The 12,207-nt window shown below is 39.5% G+C and overlaps 1 protein-coding gene across 5 annotated transcripts in view; it reads right to left on the reverse strand.

The window, feature by feature from the left end:
- PHLDB2 (pleckstrin homology like domain family B member 2) overlaps positions 1–12,207 on the reverse strand; it is a 92,423-nt gene that overhangs the window by 21,057 nt on the left and 59,159 nt on the right. For 3 of the 5 annotated variants that reach the window (XM_090057835.1, XM_090057844.1, XM_090057826.1), the window contains 5 exons: positions 10,967–11,077; positions 10,316–10,405; positions 6,436–6,579; positions 4,127–4,267; positions 3,509–3,608 (listed from right to left, as the gene is read on the reverse strand). In XM_090057835.1, the coding sequence (XP_089913961.1) occupies positions 3,509–3,608; positions 4,127–4,267; positions 6,436–6,579; positions 10,316–10,405; positions 10,967–11,077 (586 nt within the window). Of the gene's footprint in view, positions 1–3,508; positions 3,609–4,126; positions 4,268–5,455; positions 5,630–6,435; positions 6,580–10,315; positions 10,406–10,966; positions 11,078–12,207 lie in introns of all 5 variants that reach the window. The other 2 variants (XM_090057862.1, XM_090057854.1) reach the window with 2 other exon arrangements.

The following is a 12,207-nucleotide window of genomic DNA, read 5'->3' on the forward strand; positions in this document are numbered from 1 at the left end:
TCCACAGGAAATATGCTCCATATGTATTTAGCCATCTCTCTTAATTTGTCTGCCTATATTCTTCCTACTTTTAAAATCTATCAGTCCTGAATAAGCAAAATCAATAAGGGAAGGTGAAGTGGATTCCACTGTAGGTCATTCATGCACAAATGAAAAATACTACACCTGTGAACAATCTTCCTACTGCTGAATATTTTTGGCAATCCTGCAGCATCCCAGAATCCTTTGAAGCTCTGCTGTCTGCTCCAGAGAGCAGGGTTGGCCCCACCCCTCTGCTCCCTAGCTGGGGCAGTGAGGCCTGGCTGACAAGGGGCTCAGCCAGAGTGGGAAACCCAGCAGGGGACCACAACTGGGTCTGTCTGTGGTGGGGGTGCAGCCCCTGCCAGACTTTTCCCCACTGGAGCAGCGGGGATGTGGGGTGAGGGCAGGCAGGCTCAGGTAGACTGAGGCAAGCAGTTGATAAGGGGAGGGGGCATAAATCCCCTCAGCTCCCCAGGCCATGGGATACAGGGAAGAGGCTGGGAAACCAGGGCTGGAGGGATGGCCACCTCTATCCAGTACAGGGCCAAGCCCTGCTGGACTAGACTGAGAGGTGGGAGGTGTTGGCAAAGACCTGGCACAATCACCACATGTATGTGCTGGAGATGGAGCTAAGGTAACAGGAGTGGGTCCCAGACTGCTTGAGCTGGTATGAGCAAAGAAAGCAGAGCACTACATTTGCATTATGAAGCAGAACCTGTGAAAGGTGGGAGACTGGAATACGTAAGCAGAGACAACAGACAATGAATGCATACGAGTCCTGCCGAAGGTGCTATAGGTAACAAGCATCTAATGTCAAGACACCCAAGGGGGAGAAGTGGGTGCAAGTGTGCCTGTAAAAACCCAAGGAGACCCGAGGCCTGTGGGATCTCCACTCCAATACCTAACACTACCTGCTGGTTCCCCAAAAAGGGCTTTCTGAATACCTGGCTGTAAGCAGACATTCTGCCCTCAGGATTACATAAGACTTATGCAAGGCTTTCTCTGGTCTTCTTGGTTTATTACACTCCATTTTAAGTTAGATTAAGTTGTGTGTGCTCTCACAGTGTTTTACTGGGCTGTATCTTAGCTTAGGTGAAGATTGTTGGTTGTTCTTTGTTGTGTGCTTGAGATTGCAAATTGCTGTGTTCACTACATGCTCGCTTCAGAGAAAGGGCTATTCTTGTTCAAGCTTTTATGAATTCAATGTCACTACCTTTTTCCCCTCCTCAACCCCTCCCTCCCCCCCCCCAGCAGGGAGCTGGGGGTGGAGCATAAGCCTGGCAGACACTGCCCCTCCTCCCCCACAACAGCACACCCTGGCTGGGGTCCTGTGTGGGCCAGGGAGGAGATTTAAACCCCCACCCTCAAGCATGCTAGGCCCAGGCTGGGGCCCCCTCCACTTGAGCAAGGATGAGGGAAAAACTTTGGAGCTTCAGTCCCTTCCCTTTGGCAGTGGCTGCAGGCTGGAAGGCATGCTCTAGCACCCCCCACCCCGCCAGCTTCTGAGCCACTGCAGGCATGTGACTGCATTTCCTGACTCAAAAGTGAATGTCTGTTCACTTGCTTCTCAGCTAAATCACTGCATTTTAAAAAACCTGCAAAGACTGAATTGATTTAGCCTCGGGCTGTTTGACTGTCTGTACTTAGCCTGTGTGCCCACATTAGCTGTGATCTTCTACCCCTGGGGGTGTGTAACAGGGAACCCTAGCCATGTTACCAGAACCCGAATATCCTGGGCACAGTGTACTGGTAAGGTGGGAGTTAAAAGCTGAGCCAGGCCAGCCAGTCAGGTGACCAGAAGGGGGCAGGCCAGGACTATAAAAACCCTGGGCTTGGTAAGCATTTGAAAGACTGGAGGAGGGAAACTATGGAGGACCCCAGAGAAGTGGGAGCAACCCCAGAAGAAGGACTGTAGCCAATGGTGGGGAGCAGAAGCATGAACCGCTGCGTAAATATAAGCTGGCGTGCTGCCTTCTTTAATCATATTTCTTTTGGTGGTGGTTATTGCCCAGGGAAGGACTGTTCATATTTTTTTTGTTACTGAGTAAGACCAGTGGTTTGGGTAAGGTTACTGGGGAAGGAGGAGGCCTCATTGCAGCCCCACTATAGCATGGGGCAGTGTTTGGGGTGCACAGGCCCAGTGACAAAGAGGGCGCAGTATTTGGGGGCACAGGCCCAGTACCAGAGAGGACAAGCCTAAAAGGCCAGGGTGGCCTGGTGCACCTGGGGTGTGACTATATATGGTTTTTTTGTACTGGGACGGTGGAGGTCCAGGGCCGTTGCCCAGCTTTGGGCTTGTAACCCCCGGCTGTGGGGCCAGTGGATGGGCCTCTAGGCCAGGGAAGCTGTGCTCCAGCGTGGAGCAAAAAGGAGGGTGACGAGCCTCAAGATTAAAGAGCTAGAGCCTCAGAGTCAAACCCTATCTGGTGGGTTTAGATGGGGAGGCCTAGCTAGAGAAAGACTGGGGTCAAGGCCAGTGGTGGCGGAGAACCCCAACATACAAAAACCAATAGGCAGTCTCCTGCTAACAAAAACCATTGGTATAAAATTTCCATCAAGACATGGCAGGAGAGTAGAGAGTGGGATACGAGAAATCTTAAAGGAGCGCCCTTGGAGTCCCCACATAGGGCGTAGATAACAGGAAAGATGGTGCTGGGGAGGGCAACCTGTTACAGGGTGAGTTGTGTTTCCCAGTGCCTGGAAGATTGCAACAGCTGCCATCTCCCTGCAGACTGCCTACACATGCAAATGAAAGCTGGATAGAAACCAGGTATAAAGTTATTACACATTTTTGAGCAATAACTTTATAGCTGGTTAAACCCTTTTAAGGCAGGATACTTAATCTGCATATGTAGCCAGTCTAAATATCTTGTGTAATTAACAAGGTGATTGCACAATGGATATAAGGTGTAGAGGGGGCCAGAGATGCTACTGTGCATCTTTAACAACCAATCTCTTTTCTTATCTTGAACACACATTTACAATAGACTAAGTAAGTTGTACCCTATCATAATAATTCACCTGTGAGTCAAAGTTGTGAATCTAGCAAGTTACTCTACCCAGGCAAAAGCATTTACCTATAGAGAACAATTTATATTTTAAAAAAATTACAGAGAATGATTCTCTACAAAATAAAAATGTAAAAAGCAATAGATAGCCTACCCCGTTAAGACAAAATATTAAATGGACTAAGTTGTCCAGTTTACTCAGCACATCATTTTCAGCATACCTTTTTAGCACTGTATTTACAATAATTATATGCTTTTAAATTAGAATAGGAAATTTATAAATAGATATTTGTGCTCCTGTAATACTACTAATATCATATCTTCATCGTCTTTGCTGGAGACTGTAAATTGTATAAGTAGGTTCCTATTTTCATTAGGAGAAAAATATACTATTTTAAAGCCCTACTACTTTTGGAGTTACTAGTCAAGAGATTGAATATTGCATATCCAGGAATATAAATGTTTTAAAAAGACCTTACCTTTATGCATTCTTCTTGGTTCTGACTCTTTGGTCATGGCTGCCAGACAGTGAGGAAGTACACTGCCACAGCTGTTGCTCTGTCCTAGAGGTAAATGACCCTGCATGAAATTTTGTAAACACATAGTTAAAAGCTGCATACTTTTGCACTTATGTCAGAAATTCCCTGAAAAACAAAAACACTTCTTTGGCATGAACTCATCTGAATCAGCTTGAGTTATTTTAATTATACATCCTTTACTTACTGAAAAGCTTTCAAAACAATTTCCCCGCTAAAGATGATGTGAAAGCCCCTCTTGCTTTGTTGACTGGCAGTGCTACAGTTTAGATATCATTTTCAGTTGACATAACCTTATCTTCCCCCTCCAGTAATATCCAGAGGAAACCAAAAAATGATACAATTAACAGGCCTCTGAAATCAGTTTAATCTAATCAAAGTTCATTTCTTTATCTTAACAGGCTTAATTCATTTTCTAGGTTTGCCGTTTTTAACTTCAGGAATATTACAACAAATATATCATGTCTTTGCCCTTATGTTGATCAATTTTATTTTGAGCTCAAAATATTTCTTACGTGGAAATTAGAAATGGGAAAATCTATATATCAGCATATTACTTACTTTGGGATTTACACTTCGTCCAAGAGTAGAACTATTGAAGTGCGGTGATACAGAGGGAGTAGTTTTCTTGCGAGGTAAAGTATCACTCATGTACATGCCTTCCTTGTGCTGTTTCTTTCTTTCTTCCAGATTTCTAAAGTGCTTAAAATGTAATTTGTAAAATAGTTTTGAAAAAATGAATCCCACTTTTTAGTGAATTATGTTTCATGTGGAACATGCTGAATCCTACAATTTGGAAACTTCATTGTAAATCTAAATATTCAGTTTAATATTCTTCTTGTTCAGGTTGATGCAATATGGGATTTCATAACACACACTTTTCATAGAAATTATACAGTGCATGGTAAACCAAGAATCAGTCATTCCCAAAGTCAAATTATCAACCAGTCTTGGTTTACATTAATATTATGAATTCTGTAATGCATGTGCAACCTACAGATTTCTCAATTAAGCGATTTATTATGAATGAATTCTGCCAATATGGAAGATACATGGTCAAGATAAGGTAAGGTAAAGGGAAAAAAAAAAGCAACAGCCCAATATTCTAAGATACAACTTCTTAGAGGCTGGGGCCCAAATTGAGGACAAGGGGATTACTTTAAAAATAACAGTTTCAGTTCCTCATCACCTTAACACAAAGCTTGTTTCCATACAGGTAAGTTATTTAGAGATTCACCTTAAACACTGTTCTGCAAAAAAAGAAATCAGACTTATGGAATCAGAATGGTTTTCTGAACAGACTGTAAAGCTGAATGTTAAACAGTCACCAACTAGCAAGTGAATCATGTTATAAATAAACTTAATTGCCTGTAATTTTAAGAACATTTTTAATCAGTAAATAGCATATGCATAAACGTAGCAACATGTTATAACTTGCATCTATTTTTACAAATGGAATCTTATTAGGCCAAACCCCAATAAATTCCAAAGAACTGGCCATTTAAAACTGATGCATTTTTTGGAAAGGTTATACTTCAAAGATCATAAAATCCCCTCAATATATTTTTGATTTTAAATCTTAATAATTCATTATTGCAAATGCTTCTGACCACTGAAATGGCATTTCCCATTGTGTTTATTCATTTATTTGAATGGCAAACAGACGGAGCCCATGTCTATTTTGAGATCTAGATTCTTTGTTGTACAGACTATTTTTATTCAACAGCACCTAGTAATAATCCATATGAAATTCAGCAAAACCTTTAGGTTAAGGACTCTGAAAATTTGATGAAGAAAGGGTTCTTACTAATGTTATACTGCAAAGTTCATGGGTAAATGGCTTCTTAGTTACCCATATTAAAAATCCCAGATGGTCAGCTTTGAAGTTACCTGTGGTTGCCTGCGGTGTTTCTTAGCTGGGAGAGGAGGAGGTGTATCAGATAAAGGTAAAGGATCTACATGTGTAACCATAACCTCAGGCCAATGGACTGATGGAAGTTGAGCAATAGAGCGAGGAGAAAGAGAGTGAGGAAACACAAATCCAGAACAGAGAGGTGATCTTAGCTTTATAGGAAAAAGAGAAATTACACACAAAGTTTTCTACTTGGAATTACTCAAGAGGCATGGCACATACAAGCTGCAGTTTATAATATGCTTTTATTTGGAGAGTTTAAGCACAGAAGGAGACTTGTTAGTGGAAACTGGTGAAATACATATTTAAATATTTAAAACACTGTCCAAAACGACAAAGTCTAAGTTAAATGGTAAATGATAGTAGCACAAAAGTAAATATTTTCCATTTATAAAGTTAATCCATTTTTAAGCAATTGAGCTTATTTGGAAAAAATAAAGATAGCTATAATAAAGCAGAAAGTCAAAGATAGTATTAAAAAAGCCAGAAAGAACATATTGGAATAACACATACAAGTAAGAGGTATTCATCTCCTCCCCCCTCCCATGCCTGTCCACAATCCCTACAAAACCCAAGGTCAGTATGTTCCTTGCATAACATCTCTAAATGAACTACAATAAAAATGTTCAATGAACACTTTACCCTCCACTGTACACATGGACATTAAAAACATAACTACAAACTACTTTTCAAAAGAACATGCTACCTTTTAGCATTTGAAAGGCAATGATCAAACTTGTTTCTGATGGGTTCATTATTCTTATTGGCCTCCAAATCACCATCTTTTAGAACAAAGGCATTTTATAGCTGGAGAATTCATTTGGGTTTCTTACCCAATCAATACCTGACCCTACATTGCTCACAGTCTGTTTCAGGGTTACATTTACTATATGATGGGACAAAAAAAACAGCCGTGAACAGAATGATGTAAAGAAAGGGAAACATCTCTCAAACAAACCTCTTTATTTTGTGGCTGGCTCACCAGCACAGCCGTGGAAGGCTCGGTGGCAACAGCGTCAGCATCTGTGGGGGGCTGAGTGGAAGGGGGTATATTCGTGGAACTGCCATACAGCTCACTAATTTCACTTACACTGATATAACCCTAAAAGGAGGAATTCAGAAGTTAAACACAAAAAAGGAGCAAAAGCCAAAAGGCATGCAAGAGTATTAATGTACCCAGTACAATGAAGGTTAGTGTAGAGTGATACAGCCAAATATCTGTGTTTATTATCAAAATGATCATTTAAAGCCGTAATAAAATCACCACTAGAATTTAAAAATATTTGAATACCCGAATATTAAAAAAGATGTGTTATCAAAAGGAAAATATACTTTAGATAATCAAGAGAGACTATTCAAATAACGCCTTTAGCATTTTTTTAGATTAACATGCTTTAAATTTAAATACCACCTATAGTGTATCCATCACCTAGATTTTAAATATATCATTGACATTTCTTTAAAAAAGGAAAAGAAATATGTTTTCTCATTTTTAGTTCTTTGTGTTTCCTTCCTTTCCTTTTAATTTCCTGTCAATATTTTGTATTAAATACGCCTCTTGCGACTTGTAACTGCTGTTACTCTGTAAATTGCTCTACATACTCTCTAAATTCCTCTAATCAGTAGTGTTTAACAGTTGCTACCATCTATCTGATAACTGTTTTAAGCTTCCACATTGATGATATAAATGTAATTCTATTAGAAAGCAGCCATCCACATTTCTGTTTTTTACTAGCAATGTTGGAAGAGGGTAGAGGCCAAGGACTGACAGAATGTGGAGACTAGAGAATACATTTGGCCCAGAACCAACTCATCTAAAAGAGATGAAATAGGACAACTGTTATACATGTTCTGCTGTGAAGAGAAATTCGGTCTTCAGTGCTACCAAATAAACCTCTAGAATAAAAATCAGAGATTCAATACAGTGGTCTAGAGGACATCAGATTACACCCAAGTCAAATGTCCACTTTTTGATCTGTAGGAGGGAAAAAAAGCATTTTAAAAAGCGAAAAGGTCACTGCTGAGACAATGTTATATAAAGGTAGGCTGAAATGTATTGTAAAGTTATCAAGACAATGCTCTGCTTGTAAGCTGAACAGGTGAAATGGGTATGGTTATAAAACTGAACTAATAAATTAAAGCAAAAGAGAGATGGCATTTAGGAATTAAGATGATCAAAGCAGCAACAACCTATTGCTACCATCTCCTCAGATTAAAAATACAGAAATTTAAGACTACACAAATAATTGTGGGGCTGCAGGGAGAACCTGCTGCAATGATTCACTAGCAGTTAAGAGTATTTTATCCAGCTTTTCTTCACCTGGAAAACAATTTGGGAAAACCAAGCAAAAGTCCTTGTGTCTCTGATACAAGCTAGAAGGCAATGCAAGTTAGCCTTCAACTACGGTAGAGCACAAGCTTTATACTATGAATTATTTACTAACAGAAGCAGGCAATCTAATAAACTGTTTTCTCAAAAAGAGAGGATAAATTGGAAGCAAGGTCAGATCAGGGCCATAGCAGCAGTATATATGTATAATTAACTTTGCTACATGGTTAAGTGTTACTAATATGTATTTTAAACTGGGGAAAAATCCACAAAAAGCACAAAATCCTCAGGGAAATCCTGAACACTGCAGAAACTATATATATATTTTAGCAGAGGCATAGCAGTACACCTCCACATTCAGGGCAGCCATGTAGCACATGCTAGTGCCTGCCATGCTGATTGCAGCTGTGCTACTAGCTGCTATTCTGGCAGCAGCTGCTTTTGTGCCCTGCCACAAAGGTGGTGCACAGGGCAGCTGCTTGGTGGCCCCACTTCAGTTACACTTCTGTAGCTTAAAGACTGTAAAGCTTGTTCCCAACTTCCTTGAGGTCAATGACGTAAGTCAGAGATCTCACTGGGCACTAGCTTAAGTCCTGTAGCACAAGCAGATTAAAGGGATGCTTTAAAATCTCAGCCTTGTAGAAATATCAATATTCCTAACTTCTATCTCTTTTTTTTTTTTTTTTTGCTGTGGGCTGAACAAGTTGTCCTTTTACTCCACAGGTCTTCTAGTTCCTTTCTTACGCACGCATGTGCATGCAAATTCTCTCTCTCTCTCACACACACCATACGCACAGTCATGGTTTCAGAATTGAGATTTCTGTTGGGGGAAGGAAATAAAAAAGAATAGTCTGTGTCTCCAAATGCTCCTTGTGATCAAAATGGATCAATTCACCCCTAGGCAGAGAGTCAAGCTAAAGTCTATTTGCCACTAAATGACAGGTTTTTAAAGGTGTCCAGGTGTCTATCATTTATCTGAATAAAATACTTGGGACAAATTAATACTCAGTTGCCATGTCTACACGAGAGGCTGTCATTTGGTACTTGTTTATACAAATGGCAGAAAGCACTTGTTTATACAGGTGCTAAATGACTGTGCACTAACAACTGTGCAGTCAGCGTCTTATGTTGACAAACAAGTATTAAATGACTGCACAGTAACTGGAGTTATTGTGTAGTAGTGCCAATGAAGACCAGTTTTGTGACACTATTGCACAGTAGAGTTGTGGCATGGGTTTTGCTATGCGATGCTACCGTGCAATAGCATCAGGCTACCTTGCAGTATGCATCTCATGTAGATGAGGCCGGGAGGTGTAATCACTGAAACTAAGACGGCTGGTAAGAAGAGCAACTTTCATCTTATACAAGTTGGATGGTATAAAGACTTAAATTATATAAAACATTTAAGTTGTTTCTCTTCTTATTTACCCTATTATAAATTACAAGTAATTTCATTAAAATGAATAGAATTGCTCTGCTAAGAGATCAAGTGAAATAAGAGGAAAATCTGTCTCATAAAACAATCTCAGCCATTTAAAATATTGAAATGACTAGTTCATAATTCTGCTGCAGAAATTAAGTCAAAGATGGCATGCTCTTCTAGTAAAACAAACAAACTAAACCCTTTGACGGAAGATAAAAATGTAGACAAATATATCTGAAGAAGACTAACATTTTCTGTTTCTTTGATTAAAATTTAATATTTAGCCACAATTCAGAGACACAAACACTTCATTAGGATGAAATAAGATGGTGTTGATAGAATGTGATAACTATAGTTTAGCTGAATCACTACCCCTACACTTACAATTACTAAGGATGGTGGTTCATATTTATTCAAAATTCTTTCAAGGCTTACAGCCCCTCAGGTTGTGACAGAATGCAGTAAGCTAAAAGCTATTAACCTTTAATTGGGTAGCAGCGAGTTGTAGGTCTCATTTCACAGTATCACCAAATTAAGACCTCAAGTAAAAATTATAAGATCCTCAACAGTTTTTCAATAGGTAGATCTAAAACAGCACGAAGTACTTAGCCCCATATTTAAAATGCTAATTACATATTTATAATACATTTCTTTCTATCCCTAAGAAAAGTATGACCAAAAACGTAAACATCTAAAAGCAGGAAGACTGGAATTCATTCATATTTGTCTGTAGCTATTTTTGGATTTTGTTTGTCCTCTCCATTATATTTAATGCTCTATTTAGAGAAAAACAGACTCTCTAATAAATGTAAAATGGTAATTTATTCAGGGCAAGAGTCTAAGGCAATGCCCACTACAGCTGGGAAAATGTCAGAGAAGCTATTTTTGCCCTAATTTGCATGTTCCTATATAACAGAACTAAGTTACTTAATCACGGCAAAAACAGGATATTGAAATTGCAGGAACACTACTTACCAAATCATATAAGATTTACCAAACTCTAAATAACTGTTGCATCAAATGTAAATAAAAAATAAGTTTGTCAGGAAAATAATAATCAGGAAAATAGCAGTTAACACTGTTTACCTCTTTCAGACTACTTGGACTGATAGGAAATCCTCTTCCTCCAGAAAGTCCAGAATACTTCTTTTCCAGATTACAAAGATTCTCTTTTTCCTGTCAGTAATTGAAATAGCTTTATTTTTAATGTGAATATTTATTCAACTAAATTTAATTTCTATTTATTTAAAAGGTAGAAACAAACCTCCTGGTGAGGCTTAATACGTAATTGCAGTTTCAGTGTCATTTATTCACAGCAGCACTTAGACTCTGCAGCAGTTCTTGACAGAGCTGGGATTGCCAGAAGTGATTAATGATTTCAGGCATCTCATTTTGGGGGACTTCTAATTTGGCAACATAAAGAGGCCTAATTTCATAAGTGAGTGGAAGCACCAGTCATTTTTGAAAATACTGGACAGTAGCTGTGGTCAACCAGATAACTTTTGCTTTCCATTCTCAGCCTTCAAGTGGACAGAGCAAACAGAATTTGAATCCCTGGTTGACATACAACCAAATTTAGGACCAACAGCTTTTCAACCCAGATTTTTATTAGACAGGAGCTAGACAGACAAACAGCTTGTTTTGGGAAATACTGCCCACAATATTGTAACTACTTCTATTGTACCATTGCTGTTGATTTTTAAACTAAATGTATCTTACAAGATAAGAATTGCTTACCCTTTGCAGCATCATTATTAAATTATTCTTTTCTTTTACAAAGTGATCCTGTTCTCTCTGAGCTTGCTGGACAATATGATTAGCTTGCTTCTTGAGAGCAGAAATCTTCTCCTAATATGAAAATATAAGAAAATTTTAGAATATTCCTATTTGATAGCACAATACATATCCAGCCTGGATCCTGTTCACAGATAGCACACTTGCACAGATATACTTCATCCATGAACTCCACCAAACCGATCAGGGTTAGTTAATAATTATTTCTTAAAATTAAGACTACAATAAAGCAACTTAAAACATTTATAAAGTAAATATCCTTGGGGAGCACCCTATCTAAAAATAAAAATAATTGTTTTCCTCTTTCCCACATTTTCTTCTTCTTCGGCAGACCCTTGCCATTGGGGATGATTGTCTTCCATGACTGTCTTATCTATGCATCCAAAGATGGCTGATGAGGCCTATCTAAGATCAACAGACTCTGCTGCAGCTCACGCACGTGTTTCCGTGCAGGGTGGGTGGCTCTGGAGGTTCCAGGTCCTGAAAATGATGGTGTGTCCTCGCTGGTATTTTTGCCTGCTGTAAAGGTGATCTCACTGACTGCAGTTATCCAGCCAGGAAGAAATACAGAATACTGTATTAGACAGGCTATGTTTAGGGCACCTTTTCTGGCCCCCTCCCCATGTCAGGATCTGCTCTGGTCACCCCACAAGTTACAGCTGCCAAATCACACTTCTGTCTCATCCGAGTGCTAGATGATCTTCTTGTAACTTCCGCCTTCATGCTAGTTCATGACTAGGAGCTTCCAGACCTCACAATCCTGCTCCTGTCACCCTTAGGTGGTCAGCCAAATGCTTCAATGTTTTGGAAAAGCTGTTTTCATGCAAGGCACCTGTTCATAATTTCTTTTATCATGAAGAAGCTGCTGTACATCAGCTTCCACAAAGCTTTTGACAGAATGGGACCTTGATCCAATGGCAAGGAGACCAAGACAACTGGGGATTTCCCACATTATAATATACAATTAAAAAAATTATGACATTTGCATAGAAACTTGTGAATTCTAGTTCCTGCTCTGACCTTTACTTTCTCTCAGCCCCTAGACCAGGGGCAGGCAATTGTTTTGGGCAGAGGGCTGCTTACTGAGTTTCGGCAAGCCATCGAGGGCTGCATGACAGGCAGCCCAGGGCAGATTAATATTAATTTTCTAAATTTTTTAGGGGCCCCATGGGCCAGATAGAATG

The sequence above is a fragment of the Crocodylus siamensis genome, chromosome 1, assembly GCF_052110815.1.
Source record: "Crocodylus siamensis isolate JL-2025a chromosome 1, ASM5211081v1, whole genome shotgun sequence".
Taxonomy (NCBI): domain Eukaryota; kingdom Metazoa; phylum Chordata; order Crocodylia; family Crocodylidae; genus Crocodylus; species Crocodylus siamensis.